At 43.4% G+C, this 15817-nt stretch overlaps 2 protein-coding genes across 2 annotated transcripts in view; one reads left to right on the top strand and one right to left on the bottom strand.

The window, feature by feature from the left end:
* Nucleotides 1–1414: 1414 nt before the first annotated feature.
* ATP5F1A (ATP synthase F1 subunit alpha) lies at nucleotides 1415–13136 on the bottom strand. The gene is made up of 12 exons (XM_074995826.1): nucleotides 12993–13136; nucleotides 11808–11886; nucleotides 9154–9323; nucleotides 6754–6927; nucleotides 6492–6658; nucleotides 6177–6325; nucleotides 4747–4898; nucleotides 4421–4645; nucleotides 4202–4309; nucleotides 3448–3592; nucleotides 2904–3054; nucleotides 1415–1634 (listed from the first exon to the last, which is right to left on the bottom strand). The coding sequence occupies exons 1-12, from the start codon at nucleotides 13050–13052 to the stop codon at nucleotides 1553–1555; spliced, it is 1662 nt and encodes a 553-aa protein (XP_074851927.1). The 5' UTR covers nucleotides 13053–13136; the 3' UTR covers nucleotides 1415–1552.
* Nucleotides 13137–13498: 362 nt separating this feature from the next.
* HAUS1 (HAUS augmin like complex subunit 1) overlaps nucleotides 13499–15817 on the top strand; it is a 29085-nt gene continuing 26766 nt past the window's right edge. Inside the window, exon 1 of the mRNA XM_074995825.1 lies at nucleotides 13499–13620. The gene's annotated coding sequence lies outside the window, so the exon portion shown is untranslated. The remainder of the gene's footprint in view (nucleotides 13621–15817) is intronic.

Raw genomic sequence — 15817 nt, 5'->3', positions numbered from 1 at the left:
GAAAGCTTTTAGGGATATGTATTTTATTCATGCACATGCTAAAGGTTGTAATTTTGGCTCAAGTGCACTAGGGTTTTTATAAAATGGATTTATTTTGACAATTCCATTCCTGGTGATGGATACCAAAAACTCTAAAAAGTAGTTTAATTTCATTTTTCTCCAAAGTTTGGAGAATATCAGCTAAAATGACCCCTACCTCTTTATAAAGATGGAAGGAGAACACAATATATTTAAAAGTCAGAATATTGTGCATTAGCCATCTTATTAGAAAAAGGTGCTAGTTTTATGTAAATTATTTTAGGAACAGAATACTGCTTCTCCAGCAATTTTCTCAGAAGTCACATACTGGTAAGAGTAGGACCATGGTTACCAAGGGTGATTGCAGTACATTTGAGCACATAAGCATGAAGGCCCCTAGCAGGATTTACAATAGGTATGCCTCTGTTGGTGCTTTCTGTAACTTGTCTCCCTGTTTAGGCAATGCTAATTTAGCCTCAAGTCTGCTCAGAGATCCAGGACTAAGGCCTGGACAAAGGGGCTGACAGCTTCATTTATTCCTGAGGAAGTTTATACTAAAAAAAAATTAAAATTCTATGAAAACTGCATCTTGACAGCTTCATACTCCAGATTCCTAGGCAATCCTAACTCACTGCACCCTTCACAAAGTCCTAAATGTATGCATCAAACATATACCGTACCCTAAAAAGCCAGTATATATAACTATAGGAGAAAGTGAGTTAAGTACTTTCCGGTACCTATAATCTGGGCACCTGCTACCAGCCTGTTTGGTAGTGTTCACTAGCCTAACAGGTGATGTTTATTACACATACAGCCTATCATGTACCCAGTTTTCATTCCACCTACAGATCCTATTGCTATTGACAAGTGAGCAAAAAAGGACCCAGATAGGCTTTTAGACTATAGATTCTTGGTGCCGTGAGTAGAAAAAAATACTTGTGGACTAAGGCTGCATCTACCCACTATAGCTTTAATCAATGCTCTGCAGATTTAGTGAATTAGTGAAGACCAGTCAAAACCAACAATGCTCTCTTGGATACTCCAGCCCACCTGAGAACAGATTCTCCCATTAACCCAAGGTTGTATATAGATACTGTGGATGGTTGGCCTATAGTATGTCAAGCATATTTAACAGTTTTCACGTAACTGAAGGAGTTGCATACATTAGGCTGACTTACTGTGATAGATGTTTGCATAAGCTACATCTACACTGATCTGAATTTATAAACAAGCTTTGAGCATTATATTTTCCACATGGCCGTCCAGAGTTAAACAGTGCATCACTGAGTAAGGAAATTTTTAGGGGAGATCTCAATTCTGTTTGTTCATTTGTTTTTAGTTAAATCCACACTACTGTAACACCTGGAGAGAAAAGCATCAGTTTATACTGAGTATCTTCAACTTTTTACATGGAACCTTTTATTTTCAATGAAATATCTGTACAGTCAAGTCACACATACTTTAAACTTCTGAAGGAGTTTGAGCCATACAATTATCAGTGACATACAGTCTGGCAGGTTAGAACACTTCGAGTTTATGCCTCAAAAGTAGACAGGAAGTTTGTGACTATTTCTTTCAGCTTTGCTTCTGTTTCCTCAGAGATCTTCCCATCAGTCCTGGAAGGAGAAGGGGGAGCAAAGAATCACACTTCAGATCCAGTGATTGGTTGATTCCCTAGCCTCCCCTCCCCCTGGACAAAAAAGAAATCCAAGCTGATAAGATTCTAGATAACTCAGAAGTGGTCTGTTGCAGGTTAGCAAACGAGTGAGCAGGAATGTAAGCGTAAAGCGGTGAGTTAGACTTTAGAAAATACTACTGAAGGTAGTATGTTATTTTGGGAAAAAAACTCTTAGATTTGCTGAGGTCTCACTGATGTTATGGTGAGAAAGAAAGTACACTTCTGGCATAAATGCAGTATCTAGGTTAAATAAGTTTCTCTTTGGTGCCAGTGACATCTCCTTAAAGATAGTTCAAGATGCTTTAAATATGCTTTAAGACCAGATCACATGCTCTCCATTTCTATCCTTCAAAAATCAGTGGTCACTATCAACTGGTCAGTCCTGGGGAATATAAAGTCAATTGCAATCGGCAGGCAACCTGGGATCACATTGCCAGACTGTTCCAGCAAGCAGTTAGCACAGCCATGCAAGTATGAGAAGGGGGGCCAGGAATCTCAGCATGCTGGTCCTTGCCAGCAACCACCACCCCCTCAGCTCCCCTTGGCTGGGAATGGGGAACTGTAGCCAATGGGAACTGAGGAGGCAGTGCACAGAGCCACATGCCCCCGGCCCCACAGGGCACACTGGTCCCTTCCAGGAGTGGTGCGCGGCCAGGACAGGCAGGGAGTCTGCCTCAGCCTTGCTGCACTGTCAACTGGTAGCCACCCATGCCAAGAGCTACTCACTGGGAGGCCACACACCAACTCCCAGCTGCCTCCTGCATCTAACAACCCATCCTCTGCCACAACCTGAAGCCCACTCCTGAACGTAAACTCCCCTACACCTTGCACTCATCAGCCCCTCCTGCACTCCAATCCTTTCACCACCTAAGCTCAGAGCCTCTTTCCCCCTCCACCCCCCATGCCCACCCACTGCAAACTTCTCAGCCCCAGCTGAGAGCCCATATCTCCTACCAAACCAGTAAAAAAGTGAGTGTTGGGGGAGAACAAGTGAGAGGAGCAGGGCAGAATTTTGAGTTGCTCTTCAATTCAGAAAGCGATCTTGGGCATAAAAAGATGGAGTAAACACTTGAAACATGACTACCCACAATTAAAAATCCAATTTCAATGTTCAAGACTTCACTGTTACAAAGCAATAAGAATCTTTGTATGTTAGAGTACTTCAGCATTACAGTAGTTGAAAAACATGTGCTCAAGATCCACATACCTGATTGTGGCAAGAAGGGCCTGGTGCTGGCTCAGAACATGGGCTAGGAAAGAACTCTCAAATTTTGTGATTTTGCTGGGCTCCAGTTTGTCCAAGTGACCTCTTACACCAGCATAGATGACTGCGACCTGTTCCTCAATAGCCATAGGAGCTGCAGAGAGAAAAGTGGTGTTAGCCAGCCTGTATTTCCACCTCAGAACAATACAGCTCAGTGTTATGCAGCGAGTTCTCATGGGGCTCCTACACATCTGTAATGAGATGATTCAAAAACTCATGCAGACTGCATTTTGTGCTTTCTGCACCTAACAAAGCTGTAGCTGTGATTAAGTTACTGCATTTGTAGTCAGACCCTGGCCTGCCCCGATTAGTCCTCAGAAGCTTCTAGTGGTCCAGCAACACCAAAACAGAACCAGAAGTCACCCTACAAGCCCTGGCTGATCAGACATCAAGGATGAAGTATTTCACACCAGCTGACCTTGCTACCAACCCAGACTTGTTCTTCTTGCCCATATAGTTAAGCATTGTATAAAGTCAGGGAACTCACCATACTGTCCTTGTTTGAGGAGCTCTGTCAGACGCACGCCACGATTCAGTAGTTGTTGAGTAGCAGCATCCAAATCAGATCCAAACTGAGCAAAAGCAGCTACTTCACGATATTGAGCCAATTCCAGTTTCATGGTACCGGCCACCTAAAATGCAAGAAAAGTTACTTGGTTTGATTTTACACACCATTTTGCAAGTGGCTAAAACCACAAAATTTATCTTCCTTAGAAAGCTCACAGAGCAACATCAGTTCATTTTATGTCCATATGATAGGTATAATTCCAAACAAGAGTGATTTTTAGTGTTCCACCTTAATCTTTGCTACTAGTATCTAAGAACGAGTATCTGAGAACCCAGATGAGTTTGACACGAGTACCTCTTCACGTAGAAAAGAAGTTGTACAGACCCCCACCCCAAGTCTCATCAGATACTACCTTCAGGTATAGATTCAGAGACAATAGCTGGACACTAGTTTGATTTCATCATGTCTTAAGTGAGGATAGGAACAGGAATTTCTATAACTACACCAATATTTACAAAAATTGAATGTGACGCCAGCTTCTTGAGGTTCATTCTTTTAGCATTTACAATTAGTATATTTACAACTGGTTTTAGGTAAATGAATAACGAAACCAGTTTTACTGTGCAGTTACTTTCATGTTGCTATCTTAAATCCTTGTAAAGTAGGTAAACATGAATACAGGGTAGGACACAAAGGAAGATTTCAAGCAAGTGTTCTGGTATCATCTGCTCACCTGCTTCATGGCTCTGGTCTGGGCAGCAGAACCCACACGGGAAACAGACAGCCCAACATTGATGGCTGGACGGATACCTTTGTAGAAGAGTTCTGTTTCCAAGAAGATCTGCGAAGACAAATTTCTGGAGTTTCTAACTAGATACTAACAGACTTATGCACTCTTATTAAAGTGCATATCTGATTTAGTAGATCGCTAGCACACAAGAAAATGTCCTACCTGTCCATCAGTGATGGAGATTACGTTAGTAGGAATGTAGGCTGACACATCACCAGCCTGAGTCTCAATGACTGGAAGGGCAGTCAGGGAGCCACCTCCAAAGGAATCATTCATTTTGGCTGCTCTCTCCAAGAGACGAGAGTGCAAGTAGAACACATCCCCAGGATAGGCCTCACGACCAGGTGGACGTCGCAGCAGCAGAGACATCTGACGGTAGGCAACAGCCTGTATAATAAGGAAAAAAGTCTTTAATTTTAATGACAATTCTAAATTGTGTTTATACTTCAGTGTGAAGTTCTCAAAGCTGTCAGAGTATTTCATTGTACCTGTTTAGATAAATCATCATAAATGATGAGAGCATGTTTTCCATTGTCTCGGAAGTATTCCCCCATAGAGCAACCAGAATAAGGAGCCAGATACTGAAGGGGAGCTGCATCTGATGCTGTTGCAGAAACCACAATAGTATACTTCATGGCATCTAGAGAGAAAGTTTGTTGAGTTATTGATGCTATTTTGCTTAGCAATGTCTAAGATTACATATCCCTGTTCGAGAATAGACATCTGAGACCACATTATTTGCCAACAGTTACTGCTCCAATACAAAAAGTACAATTCAGTTACTGATGCCAGATGGGGAATATGTAACAAAACAGTTTCCATCAGGATAGGTTTGTTTAAGAATGGCCTACGATAAGCATTTACAGGTACTTTAAGTGGTGGTCAAATCCCCAATCTCAAATTAAGATGCACAGACTGAAAAGCAAGACTGTCTTACTATTTAAAAATTGACAACTTATTTTCCTCTGGATAGAAGAGGATAAAAAGCCTATACAAATTTGTTATAATGGCTATTAAGTCTGGTCTCTAATTCAATCACTGTTTTGGCTTCCCTCCAATGTTTATAGCTTAAACTGAAGTGAAGCTGCTGCTATGGCATTATGTAGTCTGCTTGAAATAGAAGAGTAAGGGCTCCTCCTTTAAGCAACCCCAAGGCAGCAGTTCCTGCAAAACAGTTGTAATGCTGTCCTTTGCTCCATGAGACTACAGAACAGTGATAGTGTACCGTATCTTCTCTGCTGCCTGGGGTAGACACTGCATGATAAAGGAGACAAGTTGGGCAGCTCTACAGCCAGTGTTGGATGTTTTTCAAATAGCAGTGAAAGACCACTAAATTTCAAAACAGATAAGCAAAGTGAATATGCTTTTATAGCTCTGTCTGTACTTACTAACCCCGAGACTACAGCCTCACCTACTATCAGACTCTTAAGGCCCCATTTTGTGCAAGCTCTACTTGGGCACAAAGCATAGCCACAAGTTGCTTATTTTATGAAGCGTCAACAATGCACAGCATCTCAGGTACAGTTAACCAGCCTAGTGACAAAAAGGTCTGGCTGGAAACTGAAATCAATAGCGTAGTTCTACTTGTAAAAGCCACCTAATGAACACTGTCAGGATCCTTGCTTGCCTCAGCAGCTTCCAAGGAAAGTAGATTCTATTAATACATATTTTTATATTTTTGCCAACTGGAAGCCCTACAGAAACAAACAGTCTGGGAATCTGAAGTCAAGCTGGTTCTTTTCTTGTGCAGCAGATTCAATGAAGTTTGGTCTTTGGAAATTTGTGCACTCTGACGACATTTCATATGCTCGCATTACTCAAATTTGCTTGTAAACTCATTAAATGAGTTTAACAGTGTAAAAGCTGAACTGCAAAAGACACTTGAAAGATTTCCAGTATTTTCTCCAATTCTTTATACCTGCATCAGTAAGCCTCTTCACGAGCTGAGCAACGGTAGATCTCTTTTGACCAATTGCCACATATATACAGTACAGTTTCTTTTTCTCATCAGTTCCATCATTAAATCGTTTCTGGTTGATGATCGTATCAATAGCAATTGAAGTTTTGCTGCAAAGTAGAAGAGAACTCATATGGGATGAATTGATCTAATTTAGTTTTCTTCCCCCCATATGTACTGATTATTGTATATTCCACACCTTTTCTTCCATAGATAAACACCTTCCTAGCAACTTGAACATTAGTCAACAAGTTTCAGAAGACATTAATTGCTTACCCAGTCTGTCGATCACCAATGATCAATTCACGCTGGCCACGACCAATAGGTACCAAACTATCGACAGCCTTGATGCCAGTTTGCATGGGCTCACGCACAGAGATTCTGGGAATGATCCCAGGAGCCTTGAGACCAACTCTCCTACGTGTCTTAGAGGTAATCGGACCCTTGCAAGCAAAAGAAACCCTGCAGTTATTGCCAAAGCATCTGTCACTATGTACATTAGACAAATGTACATTACACAAGCATTTGCCACATTTACCTTTCCATCAATGGCATTACCCAGAGCATCTACCACACGGCCCAACAGCTCATCCCCAACTGGGACATCCACAATGGCACCGGTCCTCTTCACAATGTCCCCCTCCTTGATCAGTCTGTCATTACCAAACACGACAACACCAACATTGTCAGGTTCCAAGTTCAGGGACATACCCTAAAAAAAAAAAAAAAAAAAAAAAAAAAAAACCATGATGCAGCCAGGAAGTCAGTCACTTCTTGTAGTTTCAGATATTAAGAGTTACAAAAAAAAAAATAGAGATATTTTGAATGGCAACAGGCCTAAACACAGCTGAGTTCATGTCTTCACAGATAGAGTTGCCAGAGAAGGTAGACTGAGGCTGCCCCATTTATAAATCAAGCTTTTCTAAAGTTAGAGGGATTTCCAGGAGTCACGTTTTCAATTAATGACAAGGCACTAAGAATGCAAAGTTGTGCACATCAGAAAACAAGCCCAACTATACATCTATAACAGGATCCAAGTTAACTGTTACCACAGAAGATGTTGGTTATGGATAGTTCTCTCAAAAAAACAGTCTGCTCCACATGCAGCAGCAGTCAAAGCTAACAATGTTAGGAACAGTTAAGAAAGGGATAAGGAGTAGGATAGCAAATATAGTCACTACATAAATCCACGGTATTACTTAAATATTATGTTTTAAAAAGATGGAAGTGCTTCACAGAACACAGTAACACATGGAGTGTAAAGGCCACAAGTGTAAGTGGTTTTTTAAAAAAAAAAAAAAGATTAGTTAAGTTCATGGAGAATAGGTCCATAATGACTATCAGCCAAGATGATCAGAGACCCAACCCCATGGTCTGACTGCCTGTAAGCTTCTCACTGCCCGTATCTAGACAACAGGGTGTGAATCACTAGGATAACTGTCCTCTTCTGTTCATTCCCTCTGAACCACATGGCACTGGCCAGTCGGAAGGCAGGATACTAGGCTAGATCCTTGGTCTTACCTTGTACGCTCATTTTTATATGCTCAGTTCAAAGGAAGTGAACAACTCCCCCTTTAAAAAGTTTTGGTGCACTTGCTGCATGACTTTTCCTGGGAAGTTTGTTTGTCAAATCTTTAAAATTAAAAAAAGAAAAAACTGTTCACTGAGCTAGGTTGGCGACCATCCAGTTATATTAAGAGCTCCATCACTCCTTCAAACACAGGGTTCTACTCCCAAGCTCATCCCCCTCATTATTTTGAGGAAAACAGCCATATGGAAAACTCAGTTTAGATGCTACTAACCACCCAAGTGTTGCAAGTAACAAAACATTATGCCCAGCTCACTTTGTTCATACTGGAACTATAGTCTTGATTAAAAAAATCCAGTTAATAACTATGCACTGCATTTAACCTTGTGACTTAAATTACCATACTGAACTAAAACCATCCTGGAAACTCAGAAATCCCCTCCTTCTGACCCGCAAGTTCACCTAGGCTACGTCTACACGTGCAGACAACATCGAAATAGCTTATTTCGATGTTGCGAAATCGAAATAGTCTATTTCGATGAATAACGTCTACACATCCTCCAGGGCCGGCAACGTCGATGTTCAACTTCGACGTTGCTCAGCCCAACATCGAAATAGGCGCAGCAAGGGAACGTCTACACGTCAAAGTAGCACACATCGAAATAGGGATGCCAGGCACAGCTGCAGACAGGGTCACAGGGCGGACTCAACAGCCAGCCGCTCCCTTAAAGGGCCCCTCCCAGACACAGTTGCACTAAACACCACAAGATACACAGAGCTGACAACTGGTTGCAGACCCTGTGCCTGCAGCATAGATCCCCAGCTGCTGCAGAAGCAGCCAGAAGCCCTGGGCTAAGGGCTGCTGCCCACAGTGACCATAGAGCCCCGCAGGGGCTGGAGAGAGAGCATCTCTCAACCCCCCAGCTGATGGCCGCCATGGAGGACCCAGCAATTTCGACGTTGCGGGACGCGGATCGTCTACACAGTCCCTACTTCGACGTTCAACGTCGAAGTAGGGCGCTATTCCTATCTCCTCATGAGGTTAGCGACTTCGACGTCTCGCCGCCTAACGTCGAAGTTGGTGCCGCTACTTCGAAGTAGCGTGCACGTGTAGACGCAGCTCTAGTGTTTTTTTTCCATCTTAAGACTAATCAATGGAAAGAAATATCAAAGAAGCAAGACATTTGCAGGAAACACCAACACTCTAAAACCATAACTTTTCAGATTCTAATTTAAATTCTGCTCTCCACCATAAACATTACTCAAAACATTCACTGCACTCACATATGAAGATAAATGTGCTACCACACAGTACCTTATCAAGCAGAATCTCCCAAAGTTCCAATGACACTTTCAACACCATGACAGAAAACTGAAAGCTTTGTTTCAGTCTGAGTGTATCAACTTTACCTTGAGTCCAGATGAGAATTCCACCATTTCTTCTGCTTGTACATTCCTTAGACCGTAAACGCGGGCAATACCATCACCAATGGATAGCACACGTCCAGTCTCCTCCAGCTCAACAGAGGTATCAGCTCCTAAGATACGTTCCTCAAGAATAGAGGATACCTCAGCAGTGCCTAGTAAGAATGAACAATTTTAAAACTGGAACAGGACCTTGTTTAAACAGTTTATGTTCTTGTATACTACTCAATTCATACAAAAACCAGGCATAATGGTACACACTATGCAAGACCCTGGACACAACTGTTTGTTAGAACTACTGGGGAGAAACCACTCATGGTAGTCATAGCTACTCATTTGTAAATGGCAGTTTTCTGTTGGGGTAACAGCATAGTACCTGTATGAGGCAGCATGATGAATTTAGGAATGAAGCTGGTGGGAATGTATTAAGATGGGAGCACCTAATTGTCCACAAAAAAAAGAGCAGTAGATTTGGACCCACTGAGCATATTAGAACTACTCAACAGGTAGTGAGTAGGTGCTGTGGGGCTTATTTTGGTAGCACCTGTGCTAATCCAGTTAGCAAACCTAAAACTGAGATCTACTGTAGTACAGCTTTTACTTGGACCAGGTACATTAAGATTCTGTAGGTGCAGAAATTAGGTTTTGACAAGAAAACTCAGAAGTAGTATTCCTAAAACAGTTTAAAAATTGAACATTCCTCTAAAACTCACAACTCAAGACTGTAGCAACATAATACATTACATGGAAGCATAACCGAAAAACTGAATTGTTTATTTTCATTATTTTAATCTTCCCTTGCTTTGCAAGCCACAATAATTTTTTGCAAAACTATTGCAAAAGACAAAAGAATAATAATTAATAAAGCAAGATTTAATCAAAACATCTTTTGTTACAAGCTTTTTGTCTTTGTTTGGCAATTTTACATAACCCAGCTCTCATGGAGCTAAGACATCTAGTTACATTAAACAGATTAAAACAAAAGACTATATTATCATCATATCTAGATGTGTTTTAGACATTGCCTATGTACACTGCCCAACTAAGAGAAAAAAATTTGCACCAAAGTAAACAAACTAGGCCTATGCTATTAAGATATTTACATTTCAAAGTCATTCATCCTGAAAGATGTTAAACCACTTAATTAGGTCAAATATAGCAGCATTGAGAAAACAGAGCCAACTAGTCAAAAAAAAAAAAAACACTGCTGGGGGAACTGGGAAACTATGACCAAGGACACTGTCAGACCCGAGAAATTCTTGAAAAAAAAAACAAAAAAAACCCTTGAGTTCTAGTAGGAAGGAACCTGGGATTTGAGAGTAGACCTGCACTTACTGGAAGAACAACCAGGTCAAGTCCATCTTCCAGGGTCCTATTTTGTGCACGTAGTAGGGACATGCAAAAATCCAACTACCAGGGTCGGTCACCCCTGTACTCATCCTTGTGAGGTGTAGGGGAGGTTCTTCCCCTGACCTCCCTCAGTGAGGAGGGCCAAATAAGTCAGTCAGTCATAGATACGTGAATTCCAGCTACACAATTACCATAGCTGAAATTGTGTAGCTGGAATTCACGTATCTAGGATTGAGTTCAAAGTCTAGTGTGGACCTAAAACCTGCCCTAAGACTTTTCCACATGGTACTCTTTTTAGAAGGACTAAATTCAATCTTCAGTTCCATGTATTCTATAGATGACCCCTTTTTGTCTTGAGAAATGTTGATTAGCAGCAGCGGTGAGGATCTATGGGCAGCGTTTGAATCTGCAACTTCTCGCATGGCTTATCCATTCAGTATTGATTTGCATGGTCGAATGCAACAACAGTTTATTTCCAAATTCTTCAGTCTGAGAGCCTTTCCTTCTAAGATGAATTCTTTTGCATGGCTTGCACATATACTATCAAAGGATGACGTACCCTGTCACAGCAGTCATTGCCAGGTATTTCAATCTGATGATGTAGATTCCCTGGATTCTGAATCTACGTTAAATTTTTTCATAGCATTTCTGCACACATCATTGATCTTCCTCTTGTTCTCAACTCACATGACAGTTCACTGAAAAGGATTTCTTTGAGAAAATGTTCATCACCCATTCTTCTCACACGAACAAGCCAATGTAGTCTTTTGCTGTTGAGGATCACTATGAGACTTCCTGGGTATGCCAGAACTCGACCAGACATCTGCATTTGAAATTGTAGTCTATGTGCCCCAGAACTGATGTTTAGATCTACTGTACCATTCCCTCTAGCTAGAGCATACCATTAACAATTGGCCAAGGTCACTCAAAACAACATACAGATTTGAACCTGGGGTCAAACATGCTAGTCACTAACCACATATGGCTAGTTGGCTTGAACAATGCATTTTCAGAATAATGTAGCTAGTTCTCTATAGCAGAAACCACTATAGTGGCTACTTCTTCAGAACGGCTGCTACTTCAGAAGTGGATGGACACTAAGATTCTAAAACAGTTTGAAATAAACAAATCTCCACAGAGCAAGATGCAAAACCTAATCACAAACTGAAAAGTAGAACTTGTATGGAAAGATCATCTTCCTACTTGCTGTCACCATCACCCTTTAGTTATCAAATGTGAACCTGTAACATTTGGAAGGCATGTCTTATTCTAAGTTCCTTTGGACTCACCAACTTTTTGAAGATTGGGTTTGGAGGCATGGAAGTTCCTTGTAGCAACAAATGTTGCTCCCAGGGCATTTCTGGAAACCTAACACAGCAAAAGTCATATTTGAAGAGTCAATTTATTGTTGGTTTCTATTGATTATGTAAAACGTGAAACAGGAACACAATTTTAAAGGACACCCACACCTTGAAAGCTACCTGCATGTACAAGATTTCCAGAGAAAAATCCAACAGCTAATTCCTCAGTTTCACAAGTTGCTTCTTAGTGCCCTATGCAGAGGCCCACTGACTTCACTAGGCTGCCATCATGAGTTTGCAGGACCAGGCCCAACATTAGTGAAATTAAACAGAGCAAGTAAAGAATCCCCATTTTTAATTTACTTTATGTATTTTTCCATTTGGAATCTATTTTGTTCACTGCAGTACACGAACACCTCCCAGCATTGCTTTAAGCAAGAGCATAACCACATCAGTTTGTGAGCAATCACTTTCTTCTTTACCAGGAGTCCTGTGACACTGAAAGACTAACAGATTTATTTGGGCATAAGCTTTGGTGGGTAAAATCCACTTCCCAAAATGCACGATAGTGGAAATGCAGAAGTAGGGCCATATATTCGCACTAATATAACAAAAGGAAACACTTATCAAGCATAGGACCACAAACTAACATCTCTACCCATCTGAGACATTTGTTCTTTGCACGAGTTTGGGTAAAAGCCAAGTAGCACGACAAAGGCAGACCAGACCAACCATACAGCAGTGCTCAGGCTCACCAAACGACCTTGAACATAACCAAATGCCAGGCCAGGAAGACTGGGAAGCCACCCCGACCCCTGAATCACTTTCACCAGGGTCACGGCCTGAGGCGGTGTAACCTCAGAGATCCCTGCTCACCACCCCACGGGGACTCCCAGGCCGCCTGCTCCGAGCTGGGAAGGGCAGTGTTAAGCCTCAGAAGGGCGCTGGGTCGCCAGCGCACAGGAGCAGCCTTACATAGCAGCGAAGCATGTCGGGGGGGAGCCTCTAGGCTACACCGTGCTCACGCTCCCAGCCCCCAAACGTCTCCTCCCGCCACCCCGCAGCTCCAGGCCGGGGGACAGCTGCCCACCGGACTCCGCTCAATGTCACCCGAGGCCCGGGCTGCAAGATGGCGGCCACGGAGCGTCCGCCCGGCGCCCGACGCGCTCTCACCAGGCCGGCCTGCCTGGGCAGGGAGCGGGCGAGGGCAGCAGCCACGCGGACTGAGAGCATCTTGCCGAGCTGAGGGACGAGTGCGAGGACGTCTCCTTCGGCTGCTGCCGCCGGCGCCTTATACACTCCGCACAAAATGGCCGCCTCCGCTCCACCCCTTCCGCGGGAAGGTCACGCCCCCAGTAGCCAACGGCGAAGCGGCCGGCACAGCCCCTGACCCGGAAGCGCTTTTTACGACCCCGTCCCCGCAGTACCTGTGATTGTTTTTGTCCTACGATGGCGGGGTTTGGTCGCGGTTCCGAGGAGGCGCCAAGTTCCGCGTGTAAAAAAAATGCCGTTTGGAAACGGAACAAAAAGAGCAGCTGCCCTTGGAAATGGCCCCGCCCACCCTGAGCGGAGGCAAGTGCCCTTCCCCCTGTCAAGCAAAGGCAGCGTCTAAGGGCTGAGCCAGCCCAGGCCGCCAGGGGGCGGGGCAACCCTCCTGCCCCCCGGCCCTACAGCCGTCAGTTCTACATCGGTGCACAGTGTCACCAGGTCTCTCAATAATATGCTCATGCTGGGTGCGTTTCGTGAAGCTCCCGCTCCTGGAATGACGTGATTCTGTGAGAGCCTCCGCTTGAAGGTTCCTGTGAGTCTCTGTAGTTAGCTATCTAAAGCAGCGTCTCCCCCTTTTATTTGGCAACAGAACCCTTTTTCATAGAATCAAAGAGCACTAGGACAGGAAGGGACCTCGAGAGGCCATCGAGTCCAGCCCCCTGCCCCAATGGCAGGACCAAGTGTTAGCCGGTGGCCGGGTAATGTGCGGTGAGGTACCAACTATGCCCTTGTTACCATCCGAGTCTTTAACTGCTAGAGTGCTGGGCTCCTAGCACTTTCACTGGTGGCCAGGCTGTGGTAACCAAACGGTTACAGTTCTTTTGATTGTGCCGGCTGTGTTGCAGTGACAAAGAGTAACAGCAGTCAGGCTTAGATCTTAACTAGTTACAAGTTTATTAAGCTATAGTTATAAGCCTGCAGTTACAAAAGGCTATTGTCTACTTCTTATATGCTAGCAGAGTACAGGTGTTAACAGGTTACGTTACAATCCAATACGATGACATCTTAATATGACGACATCAATCTATAGCGCTCTAATTCTTTAACTGTGTACACCAAAAGGAGACCTTAATGTGGGTACATCTTACCCTCCTTGCGTCTCTTGATACCAGCGTAACCAAGCCAGGATCGGTCACTCAGTTCCATGGAAAGACGAATACGAGGTTGGGCATCCCCAGTTGTGGACCTCGGGGGGCAATCACCTGACGCGACCAGCAGGTAGTTGGTGAAGATGCACTCAGAGTGCTGCTGGGCCCATCTTTATACCTCTTGGGTCACGTATTCTCTTTCTTATCTATGGTGTCAGATCGTACTTGTCTGTCTTTTGTGACGCCAGTTTTTACAAGGGCAATTCTTACTTAATTTGCACTTGTAAGACAGGAGATAAGCAATTTGGGAGTACAGGACATTCTTTTACAAGGGCGGAGATTTCTCTTCTGGGATGGCTGTGTGGGCGCATCACTCCATTAATGCCAGCTAAGGGCAGTTCTCTGAGGCCCTTTGTTAATGGTTAGCCTGCTAGCCCTCTATCTGTGTTTTCTATTTCTCAGGGTCATGATGAGCCAGCACATCTGGGCCACTTTAGGAAGGCATCAAAGACCGTGCTGTTTAACTGTTGCTCAGTGCCCTGTGTGCTCTGAGGCACCTTAGAGGGGAGGCAAAAGCTGGTCTGTCGTGGGGAGATTTTGTCTGGCTACACCAAGTACTGTCTAGACCATCCCTGATAGACATCTATCTAACCTGTTCTTAAATATCTCCAGTGATGGAGATTCCACGACCTCCCTTGACAATTTATTCCACTGTTTGACCACCCTGACAGTTAGGAACCTTTTCCTAATGTCCAACCTAAACCTCCCTTGCTGCAGTTTAAGTCCATTGCCTCTTGTTCTATCCTCAGAGGCCAAAAAGAACAAGTTTTCTCCCTCCTCCTTATGACACCCTTTTAGATACCTGAAAACGGCTATCATGTCGCTTCTCAATTTTCTCTTTTCCAAACTAAACAAGCCCAATTTTTTCAGCCTTTCTTCATAGGTCACATTCTCTAGACTTTTAATCGTTCTTGTTGCTCTTTTCTGGACCCTCTCTAATTTCTCCACATCTTAACATTTTAACTCAAAAATATATTGCAGAACCCCATTCCCAGGCTCTACCTTCTCGGCCCCCAAACCCACAATGGTAGTAGCTGAGTGCCTTCCAGTAATGTATTAAGCAGTGTGGCTAACATCTGCAATGATTGTTTTGTCTCATCCTCCCTTCAGCAGGAGAATTATATGCAGTGGAGTGTTTTGGTCAGGAAATGTTTTGATAGTAATTATTCTTGTTGCTATATGTTTGTTGGAGAAGGCAAGGTCAAAGGTATACCCTTTGCATCTGGAGCTAAAGGTGGCAAGGTTTATGGTGGCCCGTAATGGTTGGGGACATTCACTCCACAGTCCTGGTTAGGCCCCCGACAAACTTTGTATCTTGCACCAATGGATTTTTCCATTGTCATAGAAATGTTATTTGTACCGCAGTAACAAAGCTGCTGATAGGAGTACATCTTTAGAATCCAGTATGTATATAGCAGGGGGAGAGGGGAGTGCAAAGGAAGGAGGAAAATAACAGGGGGGTTAACAAGCAACAAAATCACGAGACCTAACCACTTCAGCCACTCCATCAGAGGCACATATACTTGCACATCCACTAATGTGATATATGTCATCATGTGCCAGCAAAGTCCCTCTGCCATG

This window comes from Carettochelys insculpta, chromosome 5, assembly GCF_033958435.1.
Source record: "Carettochelys insculpta isolate YL-2023 chromosome 5, ASM3395843v1, whole genome shotgun sequence".
NCBI classification, from domain to species: domain Eukaryota; kingdom Metazoa; phylum Chordata; order Testudines; family Carettochelyidae; genus Carettochelys; species Carettochelys insculpta.
Note: the sequence above shows the minus strand (reverse complement) of the source record. Positions and strands in the feature narration are given on the sequence as shown.